This window comes from Bos javanicus, chromosome 22, assembly GCF_032452875.1.
Source record: "Bos javanicus breed banteng chromosome 22, ARS-OSU_banteng_1.0, whole genome shotgun sequence".
Classification (NCBI taxonomy): domain Eukaryota; kingdom Metazoa; phylum Chordata; class Mammalia; order Artiodactyla; family Bovidae; genus Bos; species Bos javanicus.
Window position 1 is genome coordinate 11,830,973 of NC_083889.1, and position 12,867 is coordinate 11,843,839.

Here is a 12,867-nt window from a genome sequence, read left to right on the forward strand (position 1 = left end):
TTGATGTGCTCAACTGAAGAGGAAATCTACTTTTTTTTTTTTTTAATTGTCAAAAAAACAGAGCAAAGGAAGCAGGTTGTCTCTGAGATTCAGAGATACCTCTAATCTTGTAGCCCCAGGGATGAGATGGCTCACTGGGCACATCTTCCTTGCTCTGATGCCTTGGAGTGGGTGCTTGTTTCTAATTCACAGGATTACAGAAGCCGCTGAAAGATTTCTGTCACTTAAGCATAAGACATGCTGGGCTTCTACCGCTCAGATCTGAAGTCTGGATCCAAGACAACTGTGTGGTTCCTCAGTTGGGGAACACAGACCCCACTTGCTACAAGTTGCTACCCTGGAAAGCAGACCCTGAGTTGTTGATGAGGAAGCAGGAGATTTATGGGCTTCCCTGGTGGCTCAGACAGTAAACAATCTGCCTGCAATGCAGGAGACCTGGGTTCGATCCCTGGGTTGGGAAGATCCCCTGGAGAAGGGAATGGCTACCCACTCCAGTATTCTTGCCTGGAGAATTCCATCAACAGAGGAGCGTGGCGGGCTACAGATGGGGTCTCGAAGAGTCGGACACAACTGAGCAACTGACACTTTCACATGTAGGAGATTTATGAGGGGGCACTCTTGGAATCTGCATCTGTGCAAGGGCAAAGAGGCAGGGCTGGGCCCAGGTGGGAGAGGAGCTGCTGCAGTGCCATCTCAGTGGAGCCCTCGGCCAGTCCTACAGAAGTTCTGAAGCTGGGATGACTCTTTCGAGTGTTACGCAATTGTAGCGAGAGGCAGTCTGGACAGTTTGCACCACGTTTCCAGTTTGCAGAAGGTTCTTGGAGCCCAGGAGCAGGGGCGACCCAAACAGACGGCTTTATTACTGTCAGTACCGCGGGCAGTGTAGGCTCCACGTTTGTATCGGTGTTCCTTGGCCTTGAAGAGCCGTGGGGCGGAGTGGAGTGGACCCACGTGGATAGTGTGCTCTCACTGTGTCTGTGACCCAGCTGAGGGGACCCCAAGCTTAGGAATCCCCCAGCATCATAAACGAGCTGCCAACAAACCGGTCCAGCCTTGGCCCTCAAAGGAATCATTATCTTTCTGATCGTGATCGGCACACCAGTTTCCCCTCTCTCCATCTTCCCAGGGTTTTTGCTATACAGATACCCTTGAAGAGATAGTCAGGAACAAAAGCTGTCACAAGATGTGTAGAGACACCCTGGAGAACTGTCTCCCCGCCTGTCTTGGGAGCAGAAGCTCCTGCTTTCCAGGTGACTAGATAACCCGCCCACAGGGGTCTGCCCAGGCTTCCGTTACTTTCTGTTGTGTGTCCTGTTTAAAAGGCAGTTCAGTGCAGTCGAAAAGAGCCTGCCTTGAGATAAAGGGCCTTTGAGTTCTGATTCTTATCGTGACTCTCCCTCTCCATGTGACCTTCACATGACCTTTACCTGCCTCCTCCTCATCTGCAAACTTGTGTTTCTTCGTCTGGGAACGGGGGAACTCTGTCCAGCCTGCTTTTAACCTACTCATTGTGAGGCTTAAAAAGAACCCTTGCCTAGCATGGGTTTATTGTACAACAGGAGGTCGGTGGTGTTGCTAGTATTGGCTCAGTGGTTCAGCAGTGTCAGGGCTCGGGGTCAGGCTCTTTGACGTTCTCCAGGTCATCAGTGGACAAAGGGAACATCATGAAGGCCACGTATGTCGTTTAAATTCTCTGGTATTCTCATTAAAAAAAAAAGTGACTAATATATTTAATTCAAAATGTCCAAAATACTGTCATTTCAACATGTAATTGATAAGAAAAGTTGCTCGTGTGATATTTTTGTGTGTGTGTGTGGATGAGCTTTGAAATCTGGTATGTATTTTCTGCTAGCAGCAGCAGCCACATTTCAAGCGCTCAGGACCGCATGTAGCTTGTGGCTACCGTATCGGATAGTGCTGTGCTAGGTATACGCCACATGACCAGGGATGTGTGCAGCTGCTTCTAACATCCTGACGCCCACAGCTGTATTCACAGGCAGGAATCAGAGCATGCCTTTGGGCAGAGAGGGCCTCCTCACACACTCTTGCTTATCAGGGAGAAACCTACCACTCTGTTCCCCGCAACTCCTCCAGCAGATGACCCCTTGGTTATACGGTCAGCCTGGGGTAGAGTCTGGCTGCTCTTTTATCCTCTCTAGAAGGAGGCCAGCAAGGAAGAACGTAGCTGGGGAAAGCTTTAGGGTAACAAACGGCTGCGACTGCCTCCTGACAGGTGGCGAATACTCAGCGTGTGTCCTGCCACTCTCCCTGGCTTGCTTATGACCGGTCGCTAAAAGCTCGTGGAACTCTTTAAACCCAAGTGCAACCTCAGAATCCTTCTCAGCACTAGGTGGCAAGCAGTGACAGCCTGTGATTGTTGGCACAAGTGACTTATTTGAGGACTGGATTGTAAACAACCTTGAGAGCCGGGCAGCATCCTCTGTTTGCCTTCTATGATGCACCTGTATGCTCAAGTGGAAACTTGAGACAGGAACAGTATTTTCTCTGTAGGCTCAGCTGAATGTTCCAATTTCCTCCTTGGAGAGGAGATCAAAGGCCCCCTTACTTCCCCATTGAGTTCATGGGCAGAGGCCCTGTTGCATAATCAGTTGCTAAAGTCCTTGGCTTAGGGGCCAATTAAGCCAATTGAGATTGGCATGACCTCCTGGTGGTATATGTGAGTCCCATGGAAATATGGATCCCTGGTCTTCAGTGTTGCTGGTCTGTGATGTCTTATCTGTAACACTCACTGACCTGAACCGCAAGGCTTACACTTGTGCAAGCTACAGGCGAAAAGAGCTTTAGATAAAAGGAATGAAGAGGAAGAATGTGGACTTGTGTTTCTTTCTGGCCACTTTTCCCTTGTTGGTTTTTTGGTTTGGGTTTTATTTTATTATACAGCACACTATATACATAATTTTGTAGTCCATTTTAGTTTTTTTTCTTTTAGCTCTTTTAGCCACAGTCTTTATTGTTTGAATATCTGCAACTATTATTCTATTGACAGATTTTAATTTTACAAATCTCTACATTCTATATTCGGAGAAGGCAACGGCACCCAACTCCAGTACTCTTGCTTGGAAAATCCCATGGACAGAGGAGCCTAGTAGGCTGCAGTCCATGGGGTCGATAAGAGTCGGGCACGACTGAGCGACTTCACTTTCACTTTTCACTTTCATGCATTGGAGAAGGAAATGGCAGCCCACTCCAGTGTTCTTGCCTGGAGAATCCCAGGGACAGGGGAGCCTGGTGGGCTGTCGTCTATGGGGTCGCACAGGGTCGGACACGACTGAAGTGACTTAGCGTAGCACATTCTATATTGCAAGGTCTCTTCACTTTCCATTTTATGCCTCATTTTCATCAAGAAATATTCCCCCAAGTCACAGTTTGCCTGATTGTGTGTTAAAGCATTCTTTCAGATTTATCCCACTTTTAAAATTCTATAGATTTTTACAACCAATAAATACAACCAAGTATTTATATTCTGAAAAATGTGCCTACATGTTATTTTTAATGACTACATAATATTCTGACTGGCTGATGAACCACATTTCTCAAGCATTTTCCATGTCTTAAGAGCAGTTGCTTCTAGTTTTTTTGATTATTATAATTAACCCTATGTGGGTAAAGGATTAACAAAACCTCTCCCTATTCTGCATGAGAATTTGACCTTTGGTTAATGTTCCAGCTCTGTTTCCTTTGAGACTTAATAAAAATGGAATGTCAACAGTGTTACTAGGCAACATTGCTTATGGCCGTATGGCCTTGAATGAGGAAATTGCATCATAAGTGGGAAAACACAGATACCTAAGGGTAAGTCAGACTTAGGGCTGCCTGAGTGCTGTGACCTCTTACAGGCACGTCTCTTGCCCATGGAGGTGTTGGGAGAGATACTTCTGTGGGAAATGAGGCTAGTGCACCTGTAAGATGTGGATTTCATCTCCTTGCATCTGAGCTGTGACCTGGAGGGTAGGGAGGGAAGAAGGCAGGGAGGCAAAGAGACCCTTCCCTGGACACCTGTACAGACTGTTCATGGGCCCCTTCAGCCACCGTGCCAGCGCTCACGTTTCTCCAGTACATTCTATTGAGGGTCAGGGTGTAACCCATAGTAGTCTTATGAGTCTGAATGTTTAGTGGTGTCTGAGAAGACCCTTGGTGTACCTAGCACCCTACATTTAGGATTATTTCCTTAGGGGAGCTTTGCAGAGTAGAATAACCAGGTCGAAAGCTATGGGCATTTTTGAGCCCCTTTATCCAAATGTAAATAAAGTTGAGGTGATTTCCAAAAGTGTTGCACCGCCAACTTCTACCAACTGTGCAAAGAGACAGTCATTTCCAGGCACTTTCATCAGAATTTTTTAATGTTTTGTAGATTTAAGAACAAAAATTGGTTTCTTGTCTCAAGTTCCCATTTTTTAAAGATCTTAAACTACAGGTTGGGGAACTACTACCGTTTCATCTTTCGCGAATTGACACTTCTCTTTTGTCTGCCCAGCAAAAATGTTAAATTGCCAGTGAGCGGGATGGAAAAGTTTAAACTGTAATTTGCAAAGAGATGTAAGTGGCACCTTCCCTTCCCCATCCTAAACTGCTCTTTCCACCTCTCCAGGTCTATGAGGCCCTCCTCCAGCGGTATGCCATGCTTGAGCAGAGAATCCTGAGCCAGACCCGGGGGCCTCTGGAGTGAATTCTGCAGGCCCAGGCCCCCCGCCCCACTTGGAGATGTGACCTTGGAAAGCTGGGATCCTCTTCCCTATTCTGGGCAGCTCTGCCCTCCCCGCTTCCCCACCTGATTCCTTGCGGTGCTCCAGCCCTGCCCAGGACCACCTTAAAGCCCATCTTAGCACATCCTCCTGAACCCAGATGGGCTGCTTGTGTCCCCATGCCGTTGTGCCCAGGGCAGGAAAGCATCTCTCTTTTCCTGTCTTTATCCCAGGAGGCAAGATAACACTGAGCTTGGGATATATCCAAGAAAAATTGTGACTTTTCCCCTTTCAGGACCTAAATCAGCAGATTGGGAAAGACAAAGCAAAATAAATAGATTCTTTCCTCTTTATTCACCAGTTTTCAGGATGATAAGTTGATCCCCAAGCATCCTCTGAAAGCAATTGGGTTTTTAGTATGATACATTTAACATACTTTGTATGTCTTAGTCCATTGCAGTGATTCTTCTTCTTTTTGTCTTCTTTCTGATAGCCATTGCCTCCAGCTTTTCTCCTGCTTTCCTTGTGTGCGTGTGTGCTCAGTCATGTTCAACTCTGGATGCCATGGATGTAGCCACCTGGCTCCTCTGTCCGTGGGATTTCCCAGGCAAGAATGCTGGAGTGGGTTACTTTTTCTTCTCCACCCACTTTCCTTATTTATCATTCATTCTTTCTTCTTTACTGAGCCTTCTGCCCTGTCTACCCTTTAATTATTGCTAGGCCCCAAATCTCTGTTCTCATTCCTCCTTCCCTCCGATTCTGTCCCCTCTTGTTGGATGACTTCATCTAGCCTTGGACTTCAACTGCTCCTTAAATACTAGTTATACCCAGCTCTGTGTTTCCAGCCAGAACTCTCTTTGGAGTTGGTCAGCATTCTCACAGGGGTACTTCAGAAGCAACTTATCTTCACATGCCCTTCCCCAAACCTCCTCGTCCAGAGTTTGTGTTTCAGTGAATTGGTACCACCATCTATCCATTCATTCATTCAGGAACCCAAACTTAGAACTCAGATATCTGCTTTCCCACCTCAGATCAGTCACCAAGTAACTTTGGTTATTCCTTCAGTAATCCCTTAAAAGTAGTTCCTTTCTCTCCATCCCTCCCTGTTTTACTTCAGAACCTTTTATTCCTTGCTGAAATTGCCTACGTAGAAAGTCCTCTGTGACCTGCCTCCTGAAAAATCCTCCAGATTTTTCTGTTGCTACAGGCCTGCACCTAAGTTGGACTTGGGTTAAACCAAATTACTCATGGTCTCATCCAGAGGACACAAATGCTGCAACAGGTTTGAGACCTTAGAGGATCAGAACAGAGACTAGTGGGAAGTCAAGGGAAGGAGTTTAGAGGTTTAAGTAGGATAAGAGATATCACATCTGAAAAAGCTGAAGTCATCTGGAAAGGGAGTGATACCCTTCTAAGCTCCATGGATGAAGGCAAAAAAAGGAAGCAAGAAGCTGAAGATCACAGCCCATCAACAGCAGGTCAAAGATTCAGAAGAACTCTCCCCCCACCTCACCACCACTTGGACATTACTTATTAAAGAAATTCCATTACCAACCAACAAACAAGAGTCTCCTACCAAAAAACAGAGAAAGTCGCTCAATCCACTCATTTTACCCCTGCCCCCATAGAGTTGCCCATTATTACAGGGATATCAACATAAACAGAAAAAGGAGCTGATTATACAAATATGAGAAGAAAAGTGAGAACCATAACTTTTAAAGTTAATGAAATACTTCACGTAAAAAGCAACAGAAGGTAAATTATACCAACCCTCTAACATGAACTTCAAAAAATAAGAAACAATTGTGGCTATGAAAGAATACCACAGATCAGAAATCTAGAAACTCAGAATAAAAATGTGAACAACAGATAACGTGAAAAGAGAATGGCTCAAGCTTGGGAAAGAATTTGAACAGAAAGATAAAATCAACCTAGATGATGAAGACTAAATTACAACATATCCAAATGAAAATAGGAATGACTGCAAGTACTATACATCATATAGAAGATAAGAATGAAGAAAGCTAAGACAGCAAAAACAACGTGAAGAGCTGGAAAGGCCCAGAAGGAAAATGACAGAGAAGATAGGCAAGGAAAAATTAACACGGGCAAAATTGGAGTCTTGAAGCCAAAAGATAAAACAATGAAACAGAGTTAATATTTAAAACTATCCAAAGAGGAAGTCCTGGAAACAAGATCTGAATTCGTGTCTTGAATAGGCCTGTCTAGTTACTTGGAAAATTGACTCAATGATCAGCTGAGATACTTCCTAGCAAACTATTATCCTTTGAAGGTGAGGGGGATTTTCTATAGGCCAAAAGGCCAGAAAAGTCTCCAGAAAGATCAGGTTGGCATCAAAAAGCGAGGTAGCAGTGGAGCAACATGTTCAAGAAACTCAGGGAAAAAATATGAACCGAGTGTTTTGTGTCTAGCTAAACTGCCCTGTAAGTATCAAGGATGTTTTTTAAAAAGTTTTAATCATGCAAGAGCTCAGGAAATATTGTACACATAACTCCTCAGTATTCTACTAAATCAAGCCTCATCCAATTAGGAGATCATTGGGGAAACGTCAGCAAAAGGATTGCTAGTGAGCACTGAATCGATTTAGATCTAAGACCAAAGTGAAAGTGGGGATTGGGGTGGGAGAAGAGTATCAAATGGTACATGTTTTGACAAGGTAGAAGTAACAACTAAATTAAAAAAAAAAGAGGACAGTATAAAGAGCTGTCATGGGAATTCCCTGGTGGTCCAGTGGCTAAGACTCTGTTCTCCCAATGCAGAAGGCCTGGGTTTGATCCTTTGTCAGGGAACTAAATTCCACTAAGACCTGGTGTAGCCAAATAAGTAAATAAATAGATAAATTAAAAAAAAATTATACATGTATATATTTATAACCTCAAAGAGCTCTGTTGCAAAGGTAAAATGTGCAAGTCAGAGTACCCGGGGCAAAGGGAAAACATAAAGCAGAATTTCAGAGTGTCCAGAAAAGTGATTGAGGGAATTTCCTGATGGTCCAGTGGTTAGGACTCGGCACTTTTCACTGTCTCTGTTCGATCCCTGGTAGGGGAAATGAGATCTTGCAAGTTGCACAGTGGGGCAAAAATAAAAACTAAAAATGTTCAAGACCTGGGTATAAAATACTTATAGAAATGTGTTAAAAAGAAAAATTAATGGAGAGAAAAAAGATTGATAATGAAATCTATAGGATATAATTAAAACAGTGATAGGTGACATATAGCTTTATAATACTGTAACACTGATAAAAATAAAACAGTTAAATGAATTAAAAATACAGGGAAAAAATGTCAATTCTACCCAATAAAAAAAGACAATGTTTCTTTTTTGTTTGTTTTTTAATTGAAGGATAAATGCTTTACAGAATTGTGTTGGTTTCTGCCAAACATCAACATGAATCAGCCATAGGCATACATATGTCCCCTGACACTGTATTTCTTTTATCTCCCGAAAGTCCATTTCTGAAGTGTTTCATTCTCTCTTCATGATGTTCCTGTTTCCAAATGTCTTTCAGCATGTTTATAATAGCTTTTTAAAAATTCCTTGACTGATAGTAACATCATCTGTGCTATTTCTGTCTGTTTCTAATGACTGATTTTTCTCCTGATGGTTACCTTTTCCTGCTGCTTCTCATATTTAGTAATTTTAAAAATTAAATGTTGGGCATTGTAAATTCTTTCATGGTACAAAGCCAGATTTGTTGAATTCTTTTAAAAAGGGGTTGACCTGTTGTCTGGTAGGTATTTAAATTACTTGTAGACCAGCTTGATCACAGCAAGGCTTGGTAGTGTGGATTTACAGTAGCCTTGACTCTAGGGCTGGTTCAGCCCCACTGCCCTTGGAGTGACTCTCTGAGTCTTCACTCTCAGTGTCCTGGGTGTTGAGTAAGGACTTGTCCACTTTAACCAGTTAGAAATAAAAAGTGTTCTGTGCCAGGCTTGGAGCTCTTCAGCTTGCTTGCTTGCTTCCCTCATGGAGTTTGATTCTAAGGATGTGACACCTTGAATTCAGCAAAAGCCCCGAGGAGACTTGTCTGCAGACCTCCAGCTTTCTCAATGCAGGGCCCTCCTCTCTCCACTCTGCTCCTTCAGTTTCCCCATCTCCAACCATTCTCTCTGATCCCAGCTCTGCAAAGCGGCCAGGTTCTGCTTGTTTAATGCACTCCCTGCGCTGTGGACCGGAATGTGTCTCCAGGCAGAAAGCAGGGGCAATCGTAAGCCTCACTTCAACTATTTCTCTTTTCACAGAGATTTCAGGATGGTACAAAATCCAAAGATAGTTGACTCCTATCTTTTGTCCAGTTTTCTTGTCATGGCTCCGAAGGGCAAATAACTGGAAGTAAAACATCTTATCCAGCACTTCCAGAGGTTTCTCCACCTTGTAGGAGCCTGACCTAAAAAGGAGGCTTGGCCTGTCAGTTTTAAGAGTTCACAAGGACAGACTATTCTAGTTTTTTCTGTTCTTACCAGAGGCTCTTTGATTCACTCACTATTGAATTGAAGGGGAAAACCCCTTCTGGTTTCGCCTACTGTTCTTAAGTTACTGAGTCAATGCTTTCCAGTGAATATCTCTTAGCTATTTTGGGATTCTGCATTTCCCAGGTACCTTTTCCACCCCATTCCTCAGCTTCCCCTTGCACAGAGACTAGTCCATGAAGCTTTTATTGCTGTTGGTAGTTATCTCGGTTCGCTTGTATTTTGGTGTTTTGGGGGAAACCTTGTCACCTGGTTTTATTGTAAATGTACATGGATTTTCTGTTCTTTCTTTTCTTCTTCCATGTAGTTACTCTGTGAGAATTTTGGAAGATTCAAAAGGTTGGGGACTAGGTTGGTATGCAGCCACCAACCTAGCCCCTATCTTCTCAGAATCTGGTAGAAATTTTAAGAGCTTAAATGTAATTTACCAGGCTCTCTCTCTCTCTGCAATAGTAGAAGCGTGTATCAAAATGTAGCCTCCATTAGCCAATGTCACTAAGTTACTATAATGAGTATAGCTTGCTTCTTGACCCCCATTGGACTTACAGTATGAGTGAGAAATAAATTTTGTTGTTTTGAGCCACTGGGGTTTGGGGATTTTCTATTAGCATCAGTTCAGTTCAGTTCAGTCGCTCAGTCATGTCCGACTCTTTGCGACCCCATGAATCGCAGCGTGCAAGGCCTCCCTGTCCATCACCAACTCCCGGAGTTCACTCAAACTCAGGTCCATTCAGTCGGTGATGCCATCCAGCCATCTCATCTGTTGTCCCCTTCTCCTCCTACCCCCAATCCCTCCCAGCATCAGAGTCTTTTCCAATGAGTCAACTCTTCACATGAGGTGGCCAAAGTACTGGAGTTTCAGCTTTAGCATCATTCCCTCCAAAGAAATCCCAGGGCTGATCTCCTTCAGAATGGACTGGTTGGATCTCCTTGCAGTCCAAGGGACTCTCAAGAGTCTTCTCCAACACCACAGTTATAAAAAGCATCAATTCTTGGGCGCTCAGCTTTCTTCACAGACCAACTCTCACATCCATACATGACTACTGGAAAAACCATAGCCTTGACTAGACGGACCTTTGTTGGCAAAGTAATGTCTCTGCTTTTTAATAAGCTGTCTAGATTGGTCATAACTTTCCTTCCAAGGAGTAAGCGTCTTTTAATTTCATGGCTGCGGTCACCATCTGCAGTGATTTTGGAGCCCCCCAAAATAAAGTCTGACACTGTTTCCACTGTTTCCCCATCTATTTCCCATGAAGTGATGGACCAGATGCCACCATCTTCGTTTTCTGAATGTTGAGCTTTAAGCCAACTTTTTCACTCTCCACTTTCACTTTCATCAAGAGGCTTTTTAGTTCCTTTTCGCTTTCTGCCATAAGGGTGGTGTCATCTGCATATCTGAGGTTATTGATATTTCTCCCTGCAATCTTGATTCCAGCTTGTGCTTCTTCTATTAGCATAGCATAATCTAATCTGTTATAAGAGCTATGGAGAGTTACCTTTTTACCTAATTACCATCCAAGCCAATTAATTTAGTTGACCTCAAGGTAGCCACCACTAAGTTAAGACAGGGTGGGAAGAAGAACTGTGGGGACAAGAAAGAAAAAACAGTTTTGAAATGTCTGGGAAATAACTTTTGAAGTTGATGGCACATGAGACAGATTGGAAGTAAATGGATATATTTGGGGAGAATTGTATTGCCAAAAAAACCCCATACACCCATCCAATTAATGTTAGCCCCCATAAATTGATTAATGTACTGGTAATTTAATGTACCTAAATTACCCACTAATGTATACTCATGTATGTTTCCCATAGTTCTCATAATTACCCCCTATGGTATATCTCTATAATCAGGGCCTTCGTGAGCTGAAACAGGCTGGGGCTACTTCTGTGTTTAAGTAAAGAGGTCTCTAAATAAAATTACAAAAATTGTGCTTCCTTTAAGAGTTTATCTTGCCAACTGAATGCACTTAAGCTTCACAATAGAATGTGTTATAAGTATACAGATACCAAGTAGTATAACGTTATAGTCTTCTGTCTTCTCTCATTAACTTGATATGGAAGGATGCCATGCTCAGCTGTTTCTTCCTGACCCCTTGGTTTCCCACCTTGATCACTGAGGAAGGAAGAAAACGGGAAGAGTAGTTTGAACACACAGAATTCCTGAATGGCAGAATTCCCTGCCATAAGTTTTAGAGTGGACATTTGTTGGGTTTTTGCCTTTCAACTTCCCGTCATCTCATGCCTGATATTTCAGATACCCAGCACCACCTTCCCAAACAGCCTGTGGGCACATGAGCAAATGGTGGTCGAGACAGAGGCTAATCCTATGAGCCTAACACCATGGATTTCAGCTCTGCAAGAGAATCATGGGAAGAGGATTCCAGCCTTGCCAGTGGGGAGTTTGGGATGGGGGTGGGGTCTAAGGCAGAAACCACCTTAATGTGTCTTGGGAACAGAAAGTAGGTCAGTGTGTCTGGCTGATGATGAGATGATGGAGGAAGTAGGGCTGTTCACATACCAGTTTGTTAGCCATCATAACAGGAAGCCATGGGAGGATTTGAAGCAAGGGAGGAATGTGAAGTGAGTCCCATTTTGAAAAGATCATTTCAATTTCTGTCCAGAACATATAGCCAGGCAAGAACGAAAGAAGGTAACAAGACGTGATTTTAGTTCACTGTTCTTGCAGTGGTCCGCAAGTGAGATACTGGGCGGTGATAGTGTATTGGGAAGAGAAGTGGGTTGATGGTGGATGGGTTTCTGAAACTAGGTTGCTGATGGACTGAGTTATGGGAGGAATCAAGAATTACATAAAATTTCAACTTGAACGATTGGCTGGTTATGCCATTGATTCAGACAGGCACAACTGGAGGAGTAGATTTATTGGGGAATGAGGAACTCTGCTTTAGTTAGGGCAAGTTCTAGATACCTGATAGGCTGCCCAATAGAGATGTCAGATAGGCATTTGGTTATATGAATTTGAAGTTCCCAGAGATGCCAGGGTGGAAGACACAGATGTGTTGGCTGTTTAGACCACCCTGAGCCTTTATTGTGATACCCTACCTGGTGTGGAGTAGCAGAGAAGCAGCAGCCAGTCTAATTGTTGGCACACAGATCATGGCCGCTACCTTCCAGCAGGAAGGAGGCAGTGATTTATCTTCCCTTCCAAGGAAATGACAGTTGCTTTTCTTGTCGAGTCCATCAGTATAGCATCCTATAATCTGTAAGTGACTCCGAAGTGTGGTCTCTAGGTGTTCTTAGTGCTGTGGAAACTTGGGGTGGTGGACCCTCATTTCAACTTCACTGATACACTTTCTACAAAGTGGACTTTTACATAAGATCTCGTTTGAATAAGGTTTCTGCTATTTAAAAAATGTAGAGCATGGAAGGAATCTAGCCTACTCACATTTTCCCCTTTATTTATTTAGCCTCCTCGCTTTCTGTAAAAGGAAACTGAGGCTCAGAGAAGTGAAACAACTCAGACTTCCAGGCTCCACCTCGAGCCTGGCTCCTCTTGTCCTGTTCCAAGAAAGGTTGTGGCAAATCAGGAGGAGCCAGACGACCATTTCTGTACCGAAGGATTCTGCCCCTCATCCCTGAGATGTGAGCTGGCTTTCCCTCTTTAGCTGGGAGCCTCATCTGCTGCTGCTGCTAAGGCGCTTCAGTCGTGTCCT

At 43.7% G+C, this 12,867-nt stretch overlaps 1 protein-coding gene across 4 annotated transcripts in view; it reads left to right on the forward strand.

The window, feature by feature from the left end:
- The window catches only part of XYLB (xylulokinase), a 46,056-nt gene extending 34,919 nt beyond the window's left edge, over positions 1–11,137 (forward strand). For 3 of the 4 annotated variants that reach the window (XM_061395948.1, XM_061395951.1, XM_061395952.1), the window contains one exon: positions 4,610–11,137. In XM_061395948.1, coding sequence (XP_061251932.1) covers positions 4,610–4,687 — 78 coding nt within the window. In that variant the 3' untranslated portion in view covers positions 4,688–11,137. The other variant, XM_061395949.1, reaches the window with a different exon arrangement.
- The last annotated feature ends 1,730 nt before the right edge of the window (positions 11,138–12,867 follow it).